Below are 20,138 nucleotides of genomic sequence, written 5' to 3' on the forward strand. Positions count from 1 at the left end.
CACCCGCGCTGTGTCCCCCGCAGGCCTCCAGCAGGCGCTGGGCGCTCCTTGGGGTGGGGTTTGTGTGGGATTTTGGGGTTTTGGGGTTTGTTGGATTTGGGGTTTGGGATTTTGGGGTTTGTGGGATTTTGGGGTTTGTTTGATTTGGGGTTTTGGGGTTTGTTGGATTTGGGGTTTGGGATTTGGGGTTTTTGTGGGATTTTGGGATGTTTCGGGTGCCACCCACCACCCTGTGTGTCCCTGGGCCTCCAGCAGGACTGGGCGCTCCTTGACGTCGCTGGGCAGGGACTCGTCCTTCATCAGCTCGGGGCACAGGCACAGCGCTGTCACCTGCCGGGGACACCGCGGCCGTGACACCGCCGCCGTGACACCAGGGTGGCCGTGACACCGCCACCGTGACACCGCCGCCGTGACACCGCCACCGTGACACCAGGACCCTGGGCGTGACACGGGACCAGCGGTGACACCGACGGTGGGCACTGAGCAATGACCCACGCCGCCCGTGGCTTACCAGGCGGTAATGACACCAGGGTGGCAGCGGTGACACCGGTAACCAGTGGTGACACCCCACTGGCAGTGGTGACACGGGGGATGCGGTGACACTGCGGTGGCGGTGACACGGGGTGGGGGTGGTAGTGACACCAGGGTGGCGGTGGTGGCACAGGGGTGGTGGTGGCACCGGGGGTGGCAGTGGTGACACCAGGGTGGTGGTGGTGGTGACACCGGGGTGGTGACACCGGGGCCGTGACACTGGGGTGGCAGTGGTGGTGACACCAGGACGGTGACACCAGGGTGGCGGTGGCGGTGACACCGGGGTGGTGACACCGGGGTGGCAGTGGTGACACCGGGGTGGCAGCAGTGACACCAGGGTGGTGGTGGTGGTGACACCGGGGTGGTGACACCGGGGTGGCGGTGGTGGTGACACCGGGGTGGCGGTGGTGACACCGGGGTGGCGGTGACACCGGGGTGGCGGTGGTGACACCGGGGTGGCGGTGGTGGTGACACCGGGGTGGCAGTGGTGACACCGGGGTGGCGGTGACACCGGGGTAGCGCATGGTGACACGGGGTGGCGGTGGTGGTGACACACGGGGCGGGTACCGACGGGGTGGCAGTGGCGGTGACACCGGGGTGGTGGTGACACCGGGGTGGCAGTGGTGACACCGGGGTGGCAGTGGTGACACCGGGGTGGCGGTGGTGGTGACACCGGGGTGGCAGTGGTGACACCGGGGTGGCGGTGACACCGGGGCGGTGGCACCGGGCGTGTCCCCGCGTGTCCCCAGGGCCGCACCTGGCGCAGGAAGGTGATTGGCTGCTGGCCCATGGCGTGCGCGTCACCGATGTTGGCCTTGATCACCTCGGTGAAGGGCTTGGGGACACCCTGGGGACAAAGGGACAGCGGTGAGGGGACAGTGGGGAAGGGATAGGGGACAGGGACAGGGGTGGGGACATCCAGGATGAGGGGGACAGGGGGGGAGGGATGGGGACAAAGAGAGGGACAGGGACAGGGACAGGAACGGGGACAGGGACAGGGATGGGGACAGGGACAGGGACAGGGACAGGGACAGGAACGGGGACAGGGACAGGGATGGGACAGGGACAGGGACAGGGACAGGGACAGGGACAGGGATGGGGACAGGGACAGGGATGGGGACAGGGACAGGGACAGGGACAGGGACAGGGACAGGGACAGGGATGGGGACAGGGATGGGGACAGGGACAGGGATGGGGACAGGGACAGGGACAGGGACAGGGACAAAACCAGGTCAGGCCTCACGACCCCACCCAGGGTCACCCCCGCTGTCACCACCAGGGCGGTGGCGCCACCCCCGTAATGTCCCCTGTCCTGGGAGCAGCCGCAACCTCGGGGACTCTGGGGACCTTGGGGACCTTCGGGACTCTGGGGACCTCGGGGACCTCGGGGACCTCGGGGACCTCGGGGACATTGGGGACATTGGGGACATTGGGGACCTCGGGGACCTTCTGGACATTGGGGCCATTGGGGACATTGGGGACCTCGGGGACCTTGGGGACATTGGGGACTTTGGGGACATTGGGGACCTCGGGGACATTGGGGACCTTGGGGACCTTGGGGACACTGGGGACATTGGGGACCTCGGGGACCTCGGGGACATTGGGGACATTGGGGACATTGGGGACCTCGGGGACCTTCTGGACATTGGGGCCATTGGGGACATTGGGGACTTTGGGGACATTGGGGACCTCGGGGACATTGGGACCTTGGGGACCTTGGGGACACTGGGGACATTGGGGACCTCGGGGATCTCGGGGACCTCGGGGACTTTGGGGACATTGGGGACATTGGGGACCTTCTGGACACTGGGGACCTTGGGGACCTTGGGGACCTCGAGGACCTCGGGGACCTTGGGGACATTGGGGACATTGGGGACCTCGGGGACATTGGGGACATTGGGGACATTGGGGACCTTGGGGACCTTGGGGACATTGGGGACACGGCGCGCGGTGGCAGCGCTGTCCCCGCCCCCGCTCGGGCCGGACTTTGGCCACCGCGGACTCTGCCCCGGGTGGCACCGCCCCGATTGTGTCACCCGCGGTGTCACCCGCGGTGTCCCCTGTGTCACCCGCGGTGTCCCCGGCTGACCACGCCACTCCCCGGCCTGGGGGGACACTGAGGGGACACTGAGGGGACACTGGGGTTGGGGATCCCCTTTTTGGGGGTTAAAAAATCCATTTTTGGTGAGTAAAAAATTTCCTTTTTTGGGAGGTGATGAAATCCCTTTTTGCCGGTAAAATTCTTTTTTTGGGGAGAAAAAATTCCATTTTTTATGGTGGGAAATTCCTTTTTTGGGGAGAAAAAATATTCCACTTTTGGTGGGAAAAATTCCTTTTTTGGGGGGGATAAAAATCTCTTTTTTGTGGGAAAAATTCCTATTTTTGGGGTCAAAATTCCCTTTTTTGGGGGAAAAATTGGTTTTCTTGGGGGAAAAAAATCCCATTTTGGGGAAAAATTTTTTCTTTTTTGGGGCTTTTATGATATCCCTTTCTTGGGGGAAAAATTTCCATTTTTTATGGCGGGAAATTCCCTTTTTGGGGAGAAAAATTTCCATTTTTTATGGGGGGAAATTCCCTTTTTGGGGAGAAAAAATTCCATTTTTTATGGGAGGGAAATTCCATTTTGAGGGGAAAAATATTCCACTTTTGGTGGGAAAAATTCCTTTTTTGGGGGGGATAAAAATCTCTTTTTTGTAGGGAAAATCCTTTTTTTTTGAGGGGGATAATACCCCTTTTTTGGGGCATAAAACCCCTTTTGAGGAAAAAATTCCTTTTGGGAGGAAAAAATTCGCTTTTGGGGAGAAAAATTCCTTTTGGAGGATAAAACCCGGTTTTTGAGGAAAAAATCCTATTTTGGGGATAGAAATCTGTTTTTGGGTGAAAATCCTTTTTGGGGAGATAAAAACCCCTATTTTGGGGGAAAAATATTTTTAGGGGGAAAAAATTCCTTTTTAGGGGAAAAAAATTCCTTTAGGGGAAAAAGTTCCACTTTTAGGGGAAAAAAATCCTATTTTGGGGGGGAAAATTCCTTTTTTTGGAAAATTTTTCCTTTTGGGAGCATAAAACCCACTTTTGTGGGGAAAATCAATTTTTGGGGAGAAAATTTCTCTTTTTTGGGGGGGAAAAATCCTTTTTTGGGGGAAAAAATCCCTCTTTTTGGGGATGACAATTCGTTTTCTTGGGAGGATAAAACCACTTTTCTGGGGGCATAAAACCCCCTTTTTTGGGGGTAAAAAATCCATTTTTTAGGGGTGAAAAGTTATTTTTGGGGAGGATAAAACCCGTTTTTTTGGTAAAAATTCCATTTTAGGGGTGAAAAGGGTTTTGGTTTGGGGGATAAAACCCCTTTTGGGGTAAAATTCATTTTGGTGGGAGAGCTTATTTTAGGGATAAAACCCTTTTTTTTTGGAAAATTAATTTTCTTGGGGGTAAAAATTCCTTTTTGGAAAAATCCATTTTGGGGATAAAAAATTTTTGGGGAGGGTAAAAATCCCTCCTTTAAGGAGGAAATAATCCCTTTTTGGGGAAAAAAAAAAAATCCTTTTTGGGAGTAAAAATCCTTTTTGGGGACAAAAATCCTATTTTTGTAAACCCCCATTTTGGGGGCGTTTATGGGGCGGGAGGGGAAGGTTTAGGCGCCCCATTTGGGGGTGCGAAGGGAGGGAGGGTGGGGGTCCCGATTTTGGGGGTCCCGGGCTTTTTGGGGTTGGGGGTCCGATTTTTCAGGAGAGTGTATCGAGTTTTGGGGTCTTGATTTGGGGTCAGGGGTCCCGATTTTTTGGGAATTGGAGGGTCCTGATTTGGGGTGGAGGGTCTGATTTGGGTCGAGGTCCTGATTTATAGGGGTAGGGTCCCTGATTTGGGGTTGGGGTCCAGAATTTTTGGGGTGGGGGTCCTGAATTTTGGGGTGCAGGGGGTCCCTGATTTTGGGGGTCCCGGTTTGGGGTGGGAGTCCCGATTTTAGGAGGTTCCGTTTTGGGGTGGGGGTCCCGATTTTGGGGGGAGGTGTCCGGGTTTTGGGGTCCTGATTTGAGGTCGAGGGGTCCTGATTTGGGGTGGGGATCGGATTTTGGGGCGGGGGTCCCGATTTTGGGGGAGGTGTCCGAAGTTTTGGGGGTTCCGATTTTGGGGTCAGGAGTCCCGATTTGGGAGTAGGAGGTCCCGGTTTTGGGGTTGGGGTCCCGGTTTTGGGGGTTCCGATTTTGGGAGGTGTCCAGATTTTCAGGGTCCCGGTTTTGGGGTTGGGGTCCCGATTTGGGGGATCCGGTTTGGGGGAGGTGTCGAAGTTTTGAGGGGTCTGATTTTGGGGTTGGAGGTCCCGATTTTAGGGTCAGGGGTCTCGGTTTTGGGGTTGGGGGTCCGAGTTTTGGGGGTCCCCGATTTTGGAGTGGGGCTCCCGATTTTGGGAGTCCTGGTTTTGGGGAAGTGTCCGAGCTTTGGGGTCCCGATTCAGGGTTCAGGGTTCCCTATTTAGGGTCAGGGGTCCCGATTTTGGGGTTGAAGGTCCCGATTTTGTAGGTCCCGATTTTGGGGATCAGTTGGGGTTAGGCTGTCCCGGTTTGGGGTTGGGGTCCTGTTTGGGGTTGGGGTCCCAGTTTGGTTTTCCCAGTTTTGGGGCAACCCCCTGGATCCCAAATTCCCCATTTCCCCCAGATTCCCCCATTTAGGATCCCATAAATTGCCCCATGATCCTCGAAATTTCAAATTCCCCATTTAGGATCCCCAAATTCCCCCATTTCCACCCTGCAGCCCCCCCATTTAGATCCCCCCAAATTCCCACTCTTTCCCATTTAGATCCCCTAATTCCCATATTTCCCCAAATCCCCAATTAGGGATCCCTGAATGACACTACTCTTCCAACCTTATTTAGATCCCCCAAATCCCATTTCCTCAAATTTTCCATCTGGATTCCCCTCTAAATTCCCCCATTTCACCCCAAATTCCCCCCATTTGGATCCCCAAATTTCCCAATTTCCAAATTTCATTTCCCCAAATTCTATATATATATATATATTTCCCCAAATTTATTTAGGAATTCCAAATTCCCCCTTCATTCTCCCATTTAGGATCCCAAATTTCCAAATTCCCCCATTTCCACCCCTGTTTTCCTTATATTTAGATTCCCAAATCCCCATTTCCCCACTCTCTCATTTAGATCCCCCAAATTTATTTTAGATCCCCCAAATTTCCATTTCCCCATTTAGGATCCCCCAAATTCCCCATTTATCCCTAGAAATTTCCAAATTCCCCACGATCCCCCAAATTTCAAATTTATTTAGATCCCCAAATTTCTATTTAGATCCCCACCCCAGCTTGATCCCCCAAATTTCCCCATTTCCACCCCTGAAATTCCCCCATTTAGGATCCCCCAGCCTCTATTAGATCCCCAAACCCTGCTCCCTTTGGGGCCCTTATAGGCCGCCCCACCCTTATCAACGCCCACCCCTTATCAGTTTCCCCTTCCAGCACCCCCAAAGAAACCCCAAAAACCTAAACCCCCAGAACAGCCCCGCCCCTTCCTATAACCCCGGGGTTTTGGGGGTTTTTGGGGGGCGGTTTGGGGGTCGGGGGGCGCCTTGCAATGTTCCCACCAAGCCTGACCTTCCCCAGAGGCTGCCGCCAGGCCCTAGCCAGGGATCGGGGCCAGGGAGGGGAGACGGGATTAGGGGGCCCCGCCCCCACAAAAGGGCCAAATTTCCAAAAACCCCAAAACATTTTTAGGGAAGGGTGGGTTGTGGGAACGGGGAGGGATTCGGGGTTTTGGGGTTCTCAAAGGGATTTGGGGGGTTTTATTTAGGCTGGGGGATCCCAAAGTCACCAGCTGCTTGGGGATCCTGAAACTCATATAGGACTTGGGGTTCAAAATTCCCTGTGGGATTTGGGGATCCTGTAAAAGTCACCAGTGGGGTTTCATGGGATCCTAAAACTTCATAAAGGATTTGGGGTCCTAAAATCCCAAATGTGGATTTGGGGGATCCCAAAAGTCACCAGGGGGGATCCTAAAATCCTACATAGGATTTGAAGTTCCACCCTATGGGGTTTGGGATCCCAAACCCCAAATGTGGATTTGGGGGATCCCAAAGTTCCCAGTGGGTTTGGGGTTCCCTGAAGCCTGTGGGTTTGGGGGTCCCAAAACCTACAAAGGATTTGGGTCCTGAAACCCCAAATGTGGGATTTGGGGGATCCTAAAAAGTTCTAGTGGGGTTTGGGGATCCTAAAAACTCATATATAGGATTTGGGGGGAACTAAACCCCCAAATGTGGATTTGGGGAATCCTAAAAGTTCCCAGTGGGGTTTGGGGGTTCTGAAATCTATAAAGGATTTTGGGTCCTAAAATCCCAAATATGATTTGGGGATCCTCAAAGCTCCCCCGGCAGATTTGGGGGATCCTGAAATCCCATATAGGGGATTCGGCCCCAAAACTCCCTAGGATTTGGGGATCCTAAAGTCACCACAGTGGGGTTTAGGGGATCCAAAGTCCCATATAGGATTTAAATCCCAAAATCTATAGGCCCCTGGGGATCTCAAACCCCAAATGTGGATTTGGGGGATCCTGGAACCTACAAAGGATTTGGGGGGTTCCCAAAACTTCCTGTAGGATTTGGGGATCCTAAACTTTCCTGTGGGCTCTGGGGATCCTAAAAAGTTCCGTAGGATTTAGGGGGGTCCCAAAACCTACATACAGGATTGGGGTTTCAAAACTCCTATGGGGTTTGGGGGATCCTAAAGTTCCCCAGTGGGATTTGGGGGGATCCCAAACTCATAAAGGATTTGGGGCTCCCAAAAATTCCCTATAGGATTTGGGGATCCTAAACCCCCAAATGTGGATTTGGGGATCCTAAAGTTCACGTGGGATTGGGGGGTCCTGAAATCCTACATAGGATTTGGGTCTACCAAACTTTCCTGTAGGACTTGGGGACCTAAAAGTTTCCCTGTAGGCTCGGGCCATCCTAAAACCCATAGATTTGGGGCTTCCCAAAAATCGTGGGAACGGCCGGGGGGTGGCACCGCGCCCGGGGGGTGGCACCGAGCCCGGTGTCCCCGGGATGTCGCGGGGGTGGTGGCACCGCTCCCGGTGTCCCCGGGATGGGGGTGGTGGCACCGCCCCGGTGTCCCCGGATGTCGCGGGGTGGTGGCACCGAGCCCGGTGTCCCCGGGATGTCGCGGGGGTGGTGGCATCGGTGTCCCCGGGATGTCGCGGGGGTGGTGGCACCGCGCTCGGTGTCCCCGGGATGGGGGTGGTGGCACCGCTCCCGGTGTCCCCGGGATGTCGCGGGGGTGGTGGCACCGAGCCCGGTGTCCCCGGATGTCGCGGGGGGTGGTGGCACCGCGCTCGGTGTCCCCCGGATGGGGTGGTGGCACCGCTCCCGGTGTCCCCGGATGTCGCGGGGTGGTGGCATCGGTGTCCCCGGATGTCGCGGGGTGGTGGCACCGCGCTCGGTGTCCCCGGGATGGGGGTGGTGGCACCGCTCCCGGTGTCCCCGGGATGTCGCGGGGGTGGTGACATCGCTGTCCCGGGGAGGTGGCGGGGCGGGGCAGGGGGGTGGCCGATGTCGCGCTGATGTCGCCGTACCACGATGCCGTCGCTGGCGCCAGTGGACAGGAAGATGTCGTCGGCATTGGCGGGGACGCCGTCGCGCCGCTCGATGTAGCGCGCCACGCCTCGCGACCATCTGCAGCCTGGGCTGGCGCTGTACGCGCCTGGGGACAGAGGGACAGCGACACTGTCACCCCCCAGCGGGGGTGGGGACATCGGGGTGGGGGGGGACAGAGGACACCTGGGCTATGGGGGTTGGGGACATTGGGGACGTTGGGGGATATTGGGGACGGGGGATACTGGGACATTGAGGGGATATTGGGGACATTGGGGACACTGGGGACATTTGGGATATTTGGGATATTGGGGACATTGGGACATTGAGGGACGCTAGACATGGGGACACTGGGGACATTGGAGATATTGGGACATTGGGACATTGGGGGGTGGGGACGTTAGACATTGGGGACCCTTGGGGACATCTGGGACATTGGGATATTTGGGATATTGGTGGGGCTTGGGGACATTATGACACTGGGACATTGGGGACACTGGAGACATTGGGGTGGGGGACGAGGACATTGAGGATATTGGGGATACTGGGGCACTGGGGACACTGGGACATTGGGGACATTGGGGACTGGATTGACATTGGGGACACTGGGGACACTGTATTGGCTGGGGACATTGTAACATTGGGGATCACTGTGTATCACTGGGACATTGGGGGTGGGGGACATTGGGGGCTGGGGACAAAAGTGGAGGACACTGTACACTGGGGACATTGGGACATTTGGGATATTTGGGACACTGGGGACATTGGGGACACTGGGACATTGGGGACGCTAGATCATTTGTATCACACGTGAATACTGGGGACCTGGGGATTTGGGACACTGAGGACACCGGGGACATTGTAGACACTGGAGACATTGGGGGTGGGGGACATCGAGGACATTGAGGATATTGGGGATATTGGGGCACTGGGACCCCTGGGACATTGGGACATTGGGGACGTTTGGGACATTGGGGACATCGAGACATTGGGGACATTGGGGACATTGTATCATTTAGGATATTGTACATTGGGACATTGGGGGGTGGGGATTATCATTGGGGACATTGGGGGTGGAGGACACCTGGGGACACTGGGGACATTGGAGACGCTTTGGGGATATTGGGTACATTGAGGACACTTCAGACATTGTACATTGGGGACACTGGGGACATTGGGAACAATGTGGGAGGACCCTTGGGACATTTGGGACATCGGGGACATTGGGACATTGGGGGTGGAGGACACTGGGGACACCATGGACATTGGGGACGCTGGGATATTGGGGACATTGAGGACACTGGGGACACTGGGACATTGGAAACAATGGGAGGACCTTGGGGACATTTGGGACATCGGGGACATTGGGGACATTGGGGGTGGAGCCAAGGCCCGGACCTGGGGGCCTGGGGGGCCTTGGGGCCCAGGGTTTTGGCCTGGGGTGCCGGGGGACTGGGGGCCTGGAGACGCTGGATCTGGAGCCTTGAGGCCTGTGAGATCTTGGGGTGCCAGGGCCTGGTTGGCCTCTTGGGATTTTGGGCACCTGGGATTTGGGGGATTTTAGGATTTTGGGCCTTGGGATCTGGGGATCTTGGGGGCCTGCTGGATCCGGATCTGGGATTTGGGGGCCAGGATCTTGGGGTCCGGAGACGCTGGATCTGGAGTCCTGGAGGCCTCAGAGATTTTGGGGGTGCTGGGGCCTTTGGGGCCTGGGATCTGGGCACCTGGGATCTGGGGATCTGGGGACTTGGGGGCCTGGGATTTGGGCCCTGGGATCTGGGAGGCCGGGGGTACTGGGTGCCGGGACGTTGGGGCCTGTTGGATCTGGGGACCTGGGATTTGGGGGTTTGGATTTGGGACTTTGGGGGCCTGGGGATCTGGGGGGCCTGGAGATGTTGGATCTGGGAATCTTTGAGGCCAGATTTGGGGCGTTGGGGCCTTGGGGCCTGGGGATTTGGCATTTGGGATCTGGGGATCTGGGGGATCTGGGGCCTGGGGATCTTGGGTGCCTGGGACGCCAAATTGTCTGGATTTGGGCAAGTGCCGGGATGCAAGGTGCCGGATTTAGATCTTGGGGCTTTGGGTGCCTGATTTTTGGGATTTGGGGACCTGGCTGGATTTGGGTGCCGGGGATTTGGGGTGGCCTGGGATTTTGGGATTAGGGACCTTTTGCCAACCAACCCAACGCCATCCCCAAGGGTGGGATTTGTGACTTTGTGGTTTGTCCCGGCCTTGGGATTTGGGATTTTCCTGATGCTGGGATTTGGGGCCTGGGCCTTTGAGGATCCGCTCTTTTGGGATTTGGGGTTTTTTTGGGATTTTGGGATGTTTTAGGTGCCACCCACCCGCGCTGTGTCCCCCGCAGGCCTCCAGCAGGCGCTGGGCGCTCCTTGGGGTGGGGTTTGTGTGGGATTTTGGGGTTTTGGGGTTTGTTGGTTTTGGGGTTTGGGTTTTGAGATTTGGGGGTTTTTTTGGGATTCGGGGTTTGGGATTTGGGGTTTTTTTTGGGATTTGGGGTTTTTGGGATTTGGGATGTTTTGGGTGCCACCCACCCGCGCTGTGTCCCCCGCAGGCCTCCAGCAGGCGCTGGGCGCGCTCCTTGACGTCGCTGGGCAGGGACTCGTCCTTCATCAGCTCGGGGCACAGGCACAGCGCTGTCACCTGCCGGGGACACCGCGGCCGTGACACAGCCGCCGTGACACCAGGGTGGACGTGACACCGGGGCAGCGGTGACACCGGGGTGGCACTGGGCAGTGACACCGCGGCCGTGACACTGGGGTGGCCGTGACACCAGGGTGGCAGCGGTGACACCGGGGTGGCAGTGGTGACACCGGGGCAGCGGTGACACTGCGGTGGCGGTGACACCGGGGGTGGTGGTGACACCGGGGTGGCGGTGGTGGCACAGGGGTGGTGGTGGCACCGGGGGTGGCAGTGGTGACACCAGGGTGGTGGTGGTGGTGACACCGGGGTGGTGACACCGGGGCCGTGACACTGGGGTGGCAGTGGTGGTGACACCAGGACGGTGACACCAGGGTGGCGGTGGCGGTGACACCAGGGTGGTGACACCGGGGTGGCAGTGGTGACACCGGGGTGGCAGCAGTGACACCAGGGTGGTGGTGGGGGTGACACCGGGGTGGTGACACCGGGGTGGCAGTGGTGGTGACACCGGGGTGGTGACACCGAGGTGGCGGTGGCAGTCACACCGGGGTGGCACTGGGTGGTGACACCGGGGTGGTGGCACCGGGGTGGTGGCAGCAGTGACACCGGGGCGGTGACACCGGGGTGGCAGTGACACCGGGGTGGTGACACCAGGGTAGCAGTGGTGACACTGGGGTGGCAGTGGTGGTGACACCGGGGCGGTGACACCGGGGTGGCACTGGGTGGTGACACTGGGTGGTGACACCGGGGTGGCAGTGGTGACACCGGGGTGGCAGTGGTGGTGACACCGGGGTGGCGGTGGTGACACCGGGGTGGCGGTGGTGGTGACACCGGGTGGCGGTGGCGGTGACACCGGGGTGGCAGTGGCGGTGACACCGGGTGGCGGTGGTGGTGACACCGGGGCGGCAGTGGTGACACCGGGGTGGCGGTGACACCGGGGTGGTGGCACCGGGCGTGTCCCCGCGTGTCCCCAGGGCCGCACCTGGCGCAGGAAGGTGATTGGCTGGGCGGCCCATGAAAAGGCTGTCACCGATGTTGGCCTTGATCACCCCGGTGAAGGGCTTGGGGACACCCTGGGACAAAGGACAAAGCGGAGGGACAGTGGGGAAGGGATAGGGGACAGGGACAGGGGTGGGGACGAGGACAGGGATGAGGGGACAGGGAGGGGGAGAGGGATGGGGACAAAGAGAGGGACAGGGACAGGGACAGGAACGGGGACAGGGACAGGGATGGGGACAGGGATGGGGACAGGGACAGGATGGGACAGGGACAGGGACAGGAACGGGGACAGGGACAGGGATGGGGACAGGGACAGGAACGGGGACAGGGACAGGGACAAAACCAGGTCAGGCCTCACGACCCCACCCAGGGTCACCCCCGCTGTCACCACCAGGGCGGTGGCGCCACCCCCGTAATGTCCCCTGTCCTGGGAGCGGCCGCAACCTCGGGGACTCTGGGGACCTCGGGGACCTCGGGGACCTCGGGGACCTCGGGGACATTGGGGACATTGGGACATTGGGGACCTCGGGGACCTTCTGGACATTGGGGCCATTGGGGACATTGGGGACATCGGGGACCTTGGGGACATTGGGGACTTTGGGGACATTGGGGACATCGGGGACCTTGGGGACATTGGGGACTTTGGGGACATTGGGGACCTCGGGGACATTGGGGACCTTGGGGACCTTGGGGACACTGGGGACATTGGGGACCTCGGGGACCTCGGGGACCTCGGGGACTTTGGGGACATTGGGGACATTGGGGACCTTCTGGACACTGGGGGCCTTGGGGACCTTGGGGACCTCGAGGACCTCGGGGACCTTGGGGACATTGGGGACATTGGGGACCTCGGGGACATTGGGGACATTGGGGACATTGGGGACCTTGGGGACCTTGGGGACATTGGGGACACGGCGCGCGGTGGCAGCGCTGTCCCCGCCCCCGCTCGGGCCGGACTTTGGCCACCGCGGACTCTGCCCCGGGTGGCACCGCCCCGATTGTGTCACCCGTGTCACCCGTGGTGTCCGCGGTGTCACCCGTGTCCCCTGTGTCACCCGTGTCCCCTGTGTCACCCGCGGTGTCCCCGGCTGACCACGCCCCCCCCTGGCACTGAGGGGACACTGAGGGGACACTGGGGTTGGGGATCCCCTTTTTGGGGGGTAAAAAATCCATTTTTGGTGAGAAAAATTTCCTTTTTTGGGAGGTGATGAAATCCCTTTTTGCCGGTAAAATTCCTTTTTTGGGAAGAAAAAATTCCATTTTTTATGGTGGGAAATTCCTTTTTTGGGGAGAAAAAATATTCCACTTTTGGTGGGAAAAATTCCTTTTTTGGGGGGGATAAAAATCTCTTTTTTGTGGGAAAAATTCCTATTTTTGGGGTCAAAATTCCCTTTTTTGGGGGAAAAATTGGTTTTCTTGGGGGAAAAAAATCCCATTTTTGGGGGGAAAAATTTTCCCTTTTTTGGGGGGCTATGATATCCCTTTCTTGGGGGAAAAATTTCCATTTTTTATGGCGGGAAATTCCCTTTTTGGGGAGAAAAATTTCCATTTTTTATGGGGAAATTCCCTTTTTGGGGAGAAAAATAATCCATTTTTTATGGGGAAATTCCCTTTTTGGGGAGAAAAAATTCCATTTTTTATGGGAGGGAAATTCCCTTTTTGGGGGAAAAATATTCCACTTTTGGTGGGAAAAATTCCTTTTTTGGGGGGGATAAAAATCTCTTTTTTGTAGGGAAAATCCTTTTTTTTGAGGGGGATAATACCCCTTTTTTGGGGCATAAAAACCCCTTTTTGAGGGGAAAAAAGTCCTTTTTGGGAGGAAAAAATTCCTTTTTTGGGGGGAGAAAAATTCCTTTTTGGAGGGATAAAACCCCGGTTTTTTGAGGGGAAAAATCCTATTTTTGGGGGGGATAGAAATCTGGTTTTTTTGGGTGAAAATCCTTTTTTGGGGGGGAGATAAAAACCCCTATTTTGGGGGAAAAATATTTTTTAGGGGGAAAAAATTCCTTTTTAGGGGAAAAAAATTCCTTTTAGGGGGGAAAAAGTTCCACTTTTAGGGGAAAAAAATCCTATTTTGGGGGGGAAAATTCCTTTTTTTGGGGGAAATTTTCGTTTTTTGGGGGCATAAAAACCACTTTTTTGTGGGGAAAAAATCAATTTTTTGGGGGAAAAATTTCTCTTTTTTGGGGGGGAAAAATCCTTTTTTGGGGGAAAAAATCCCTCTTTTTGGGGATGACAATTGCTTTTCTTTGGGAGGATAAAACCACTTTTCTGGGGGCATAAAACCCCCTTTTTTGGGGTAAAAAATCCATTTTTTAGGGGTGAAAAGTTATTTTTTTGGGGAGGATAAAACCCCGTTTTTGGGGGTAAAAATTCCATTTTTAAGGGGTGAAAAGGTTTTGGTTTTGGGGGATAAAACCCCCTTTTTTGGGGGTAAAAATTCCATTTTTGGTGGGAGGAAAGTTATTTTTAGGGGGGATAAAACCCTTTTTGGGGAATTTTTTTTTGGTGTAAAAATTCCCTTTTGGTGGAAAAATCCATTCTGGGGGGGATAAAATCCTTTTTTGCGGGGATAAAAATCCCTCCTTTAAGGAGGAAATAATCCCTTTTTTGGGGGGAAAAAAAATCCCTTTTTTGGGGAGTAAAAAATCCTTTTTTTTGGGGAGATAAAATCCCATTTTTGGGGTAAACCCCCCATTTTTGGGGGCGTTTATGGGGCGGGAGGGGCCGAGTTTGGGGCGCCCCATTTGGGGGGGGTGCGAAGGGAGGGAGGGGGGTGGGGGGGTCCCGATTTTGGGGTTGGGGGTCTTGATTTGGGGTCGAGGGTCCCGATTTTGGGGTCGGGGGTCCCGATTTTGGGGTGGGGGGGTCCTGATTTGGGGTGGGGGGTCCTGATTTTGGGGGTCCCGGTTTGGGGTGGGGGTCCCGATTTTGGGAGGTTCCGTTTTTGGGGTGGGGGGGTCCCGATTTTGGGGTTGGGGTTCCGATTTTGGGGTGGGGGGTCCCGTTTTGGGATGGGGGTCCCGATTGTGGGGGTCCCGGTTTTGGGGTTGGGGGTCCCGATTTGGGGTGGGAGTCCCGATTTTCGGGGGAGGTGTCCGAGTTTTGGGGGTCCTGATTTGAGGTCGAGGGTCCTGATTTGGGGTGGGGGGATCGGATTTTGGGGCGGGGGTCCCGATTTTGGGGGGAGGTGTCGAAGTTTTGGGGGTTCCGATTTTGGGGTCGGGAGTCCCGATTTGGGGTGGGAGGTCCCGGTTTTGGGGTTGGGGGTCCCGGTTTTTGGGGGTTCCGATTTTGGGGGAGGTGTCCGATTTTCGGGGTCCCGGTTTTGGGGTTGGGGGTCCCGATTTGGGGATCCCGGTTTGGGGGGAGGTGTCGAAGTTTTAGGGGTCCTGATTTGGGGTTGGAGGTCCCGATTTTAGGGTCGGGGGTCTCGGTTTTGGGGTTGGGGGTCCGAGTTTTGGGGGTCCCGATTTTGGAGTGGGGCTCCCGATTTTGGGGGTCCTGGTTTGGGGGGAGGTGTCCGAGCTTTGGGGGTCCCGATTCGGGGTTCGGGGTTCCGATTTTGGGGTCGGAGGTCCCGATTTTTGGGGTTGAAGGTCCCGATTTTGTGGGTCCCGATTTTGGGGGATCCCGATTTGGGGTTGGAGCTGTCCCGGTTTGGGGTTGGGGGTCCCGATTTTGGGGTTGGGGGTCCCAGTTTGGGTTTTCTCCCAGTTTTGGGGGCAATCCCCGGTTCTGGGGGGGTTATCCCGGTTCTGGGGAGGTTGTCCCGGTTCTGGGGGGGTTATCCCGGTTCTGGGGGGGTTATCCCGGTTTGGGGTCGGGATATCCCGGTCCGGGTGGGTTATCCCGGTTCTGGGGGGGCAGTTCCAGGCCCGGGACCGAGGGTCCCGGTTCCTGGGGCAGTTCCCGGTCCGGGACTGAGTGTCACTGTTCAAGGCCGGGTTCTCCCGGTCCGGGACGGGCTGTCCCGGTTCTCGGGGGCAGTTCCCGGTCCGGGACGGGCTGTCCCGGTTCAAGGTTGGGTTCTCCCGGTCCCGGACGGGTTGTCCCGGTTCCTGGGGCAGTTCCCGGTCTAGGACTGAGTGTCCCGGTTCAGGGCCGGGTTCTCCCGATCCGGGACGGGCTGTCCGGTCCGGGATCGCCTTCTCCCGGTCCGGGACTGAGTTTCCCTGTTCAAGGCCGGGTTCTCCCGGTCCGGGACGGGCTGTCCCGGTTCAGGGCCGGGTTCTCCCGGTCCGGGAGAGGCTGTCCCGGTTCTCGGGGGCAGTTCCCGGTCCGGGACGGGCTGTCCCGGTTCAAGGTTGGGTTCTCCCGGTCCGGGACGGGCTGTCCCGGTTCTCGGGGGCAGTTCCCGGTCCGGGATGGGCTGTCCCGGTTCAAGGTTGGGTTCTCCCGGTCCCGGACGGGTTGTCCCGGTTCCTGGGGCAGTTCCCGGTCTAGGACTGAGTGTCCCGGTTCAGGCCGGGTTCTCCCCGATCCGGGACGGCTGTCCGGTCCGGGATCGCCTTCTCCCGGTCCGGGACTGAGTTTCCCTGTTCAAGGCCGTGTTCTCCCGGTCCGGGAGAGGCTGTCCCGGTTCAGGGCCGGGTTCTCCCGGTCCGGGACGGGCTGTCCCGGTTCTCGGGGGCAGTTCCCGGTCTGGGACTGAGTGTCCCGGTCCGGGATCGCCTTCTCCCTGTCCCGGACCGAGTTTCCCCGTTCAGAGCTGGGTTCTCCCGGTCCGGGACCGAGTTTCCCTGTTCAGGGCCGGGTTCTCCCGGTCCGGGAAGGGCTGTCCCGGTTCTTAGGGGCAGTTCCCGGTTCAGGGCCGGGTTCTCCCGGTCCAGGACGGGCTGTCCCGGTTCTTAGGGGCAGTTCCCGGTTCAAGGCCGGGTTCTCCCGGCCCAGGACGGGCTGTCCCGGTTCTCGGGGGCAGTTCCCGGTCCCGGACGGGCTGTCCCGGCCCAGGACGGGCTGTCCCGGTTCGGGATCCCCTTCTCCCGCTCCGCTCCGTGCCGCGCCTTTTCCCAGGCTCCATCCCCGCTTTCCCCCCGCCTTCTCCCGCTCCGCTCGGGTTTTATCCCGGTGCGCTCGGGTTTTATCCCGGTGCGCTCGGGTTTTTTGTCCCGGCGCGCTCGGGTTTTTTGTCCCGGTGCGCTCGGGTTTTGTCCCGGTGCGCTCGGGTTTTTTGTCCCGGTGCGCTCGGGTTTTTTGTCCCGGTGCGCTCGGGTTTTTTGTCCCGGTGCGCTCGGGTTTTTTGTCCCGGCGCGCTCCGGTTTGTCCCGGGTTACTTTGGGGTCATTTCGGGCACTTTTTGCCGGTACCTTGCGCAGCTCCTGCTCGATCTCCGTGGCGCGGATGACGATGGGGCCGCGCACCGCGTACTCGACGCGCCGAATCGCGGGGTTCATGCACTCGGGGGTCAGCACCGGGCCCCGCCGCGCCCCCCCGGACCCCGCGGCCGCCGCCGCCGCCGCCGCCGCCATCGCCAGGAGCCTGCGGGGCCGCAGCACCCTCAGCGCCCGCATCACCCCCGGCGACACCGCGGGACAGCCGCGACACCGCCCCCGGGGTAACGGGGAGGGACCGGAGGGGACAGAGGGACAACAGCGACACCGCCCCCGGGGTAACGGGAGGGACCGGGGGACAGCGGGACAATCGCGACACCGCCCCCGGGGCAGCGAGAGGGAGCGGGGGACAGCGGGACAATCGCGACACCGCCCCCGGGAGAGGAGGGGAGGCACCGGGGGACAGCGGGACACTCGCGACACAGCCCCGGGAGAGGAGGGGAGGCACCGGGGGACAGCGGCCGGGAGAGGAGGGGAGGCCCGGAAGCCCCACCGGCCGCCCCGGTAATCCCCGAAAGCCCCGGCTCAGGGGCGGAGCGGAGCAACAACGGCAACGGGCGGCAACGGCAACGGGCAAAGGGGCAACGGGCACCGGGACAACGGGCAAAGGGGCCACGGGCACCGGGACAACGGGCAAAGGGGCCAAGGGGCAACGGGCAGCGGTACCGGGGGGAGGGGACGGCGGGGGGGACAGCGGGGACAGCGCGGGGACACCGGGAGAGGGGCGGGAGCGGCCGCGGGGAGCGGGGACAGACAGGGACGGAGGTACCGGGAATGGGAACGGCACCGGCACCGGGAACGGGGGAACGGGGACGGGGATGGGACACCGGGAATGGGACAAACAGGGATGGGGACACCGGGGTGGGACAAACAGGGATGGGGACACCGGGATGGGACACCGGGATGGGGACACCGGGATGGGACACCGGGATGGGACAAACAGGGACGGAGGTACCGGGAATGGGACTGACACCGGGATGGGGACACCGGGATGGGACACCGGGATGGGACACCGGGATGGGACACCGGGATGGGACACCGGGATGGGGACACCGGGGTGGGACAGCGGGAATGGGACACCGGGAATGGGACAAACAGGGATGGGACAAACAGGGATGGGGACACCGGGAATGGGACAAACAGGGATGGGGACACCGGGATGGGGACACCGGGATGGGGACACCGGGAATGGGACCGGCACCGGGGATGGGACACCGGGAATGGGACACCGGGAACGGACGGCACCGGCACCGGCACCAGGGGAACGGGGACGGCACAGAGAAGGGATGGAATGGGGTGGCACCAGCTGGAAGGGACATCGGGATGGGACATCGGGAATCGGGAACGGGACTGGTCCCGGGGACAGCTGGAATGGGGTGGCACCGGGAATGGGACATCGGGAATGGGACATCGGGAACGGGACTGGCACCGGCACCAGGGGAACGGGGGTGGCACAGGGAAGGGGATACCGGGAATGGGACATCGGGAACGGGACTGGCACCGGGGACAGCTGGCACAGGGGACACCGGGAAGGGGACATCGGGAATGGGACACCGGGAATGGGGCTGGCACCGAGCACGGGGATGGCACAGGGGACACCGGGAACGGGACTGGCACCGGCACCGGGGGCAGCTGGCACAGGGGTGGCACCGGGAAGGGGACATCGGGATGGGACACCGGGAATGGGGACACCGGGACCGGGCACGTGGCACCGGGGACAGCCGGCCCAGGGAAAGGGACACCAGGAGCGGCACATGGCACCGGGAACGGGGGTGGCACCGGGAGCGGGCACGTGACAACGGGGACAGCGGGCACAGGGACAGGGGTGTGGCACCGGGAGCGGGCACGTGACAGGGGACAGAGGGCACAGGGCTGGCACCGGGAATGGGACAGTGCGGGGGGGGAGGTGGCACCGGGGACAACGGGCACCGAGACAGGGAGTGGCAACAGGAAGGGGACAACGGGCACAGGAGTGGCGCCGGGGACAACGGGCACCGGGAAGGGGACAGTGGGACAGGGGGTGGCACTGGTGACAACGGGCACGAGGGTGGCACTGGTGACAACGGGCACCGGGAAGGTGACAACGGGCACGGGGGTGGCACCGGTGACAACGGGCACCGGGCAGGGGAGTGGCACCGGGAAGGGGACAACGGGCACGGGGGTGGCACTGGTGACAACGGGCACGGGGGTGGCACCGGTGACAACGGGCACGGAGGTGGCACCGGTGACAACGGGCACCGGGAAGGGGACAACTGGCACGGGGGTGGCACTGGTGACAACGGGCATCGGGAAGGGGACAACGGGCACGGGGGTGGCACCGGTGACAACGGGCACGGGGGTGGCACCGGTGACAACGGGCACCGGGCACGGGGGTTGGCACGGGGCACCGCCAGGCGCCACCGGTGACAACAGGGGGCTGGGGGTTGGGGCGACAGGCGGGTGGCGAGGCACGAGGAGGGGATGGGGGGATTTGGGAGCCCAGGCCCCCCCTCCCCAATGTCCCCAAATTGTCCCCGATTGTCCCCAAATCCCCGCTCACATCGCCCCCCAGCGGCTCCAACCGCCGCGCCCGCGCTGGCCACGCCCCCGAGCTGTCAATCAGCTGACGCCACGCCCACTCTGAGCTGATTGGATGCGGGCGCAGGGGGGCGTGGCCGGGAGAGTCCAAAATGCGGCGGGGGCGGGGGTTGGTATTGGACCCCCCCCGCTTTTGGGGGTCCCGATGGATTCGCCCGTTTAGGGATCCAATGGGGGACCCCACAGAGCCCCCCGAAAATTGGGGACCCCAAAGAGCCCCCAAAACTGGGGACCCCCACAGAGACCCACCAAAATTAGGGATCCCATAAAACCACAAAATTAGGGACTCCATGGACCCCCCCAAAATTAGGCGACCCCACAGACCCCAAAATTAAGCGACCCTATAGATCCCATAATTAGGGGACCCCATAGACCCCAAAATTAGGGGACCCCATAGAGCCCAAAATTAGGGGTCCTATAGAACCCCTAAAACCAGGGACCCACAGAT

General features: G+C 59.5%; 1 protein-coding gene across 1 annotated transcript; it reads right to left on the reverse strand.

Annotated features, from left to right (window-relative positions):
• Positions 1-226: 226 nt before the first annotated feature.
• Positions 227-17,196, reverse strand: LOC115916417 (alanine aminotransferase 2-like; the record flags this gene model as incomplete). The annotated part of the gene is made up of 3 exons (XM_030970131.1): positions 17,090-17,196; positions 1,289-1,378; positions 227-330 (listed from the first exon to the last, which is right to left on the reverse strand). Coding segments are annotated over exons 1-3 (281 nt in total), but the record flags the coding sequence as incomplete, so codon positions are not given.
• Positions 17,197-20,138: the final 2,942 nt, after the last annotated feature.

This window comes from Camarhynchus parvulus, unplaced genomic scaffold (genome assembly GCF_901933205.1).
Source record: "Camarhynchus parvulus unplaced genomic scaffold, STF_HiC, whole genome shotgun sequence".
NCBI classification, from domain to species: domain Eukaryota; kingdom Metazoa; phylum Chordata; class Aves; order Passeriformes; family Thraupidae; genus Camarhynchus; species Camarhynchus parvulus.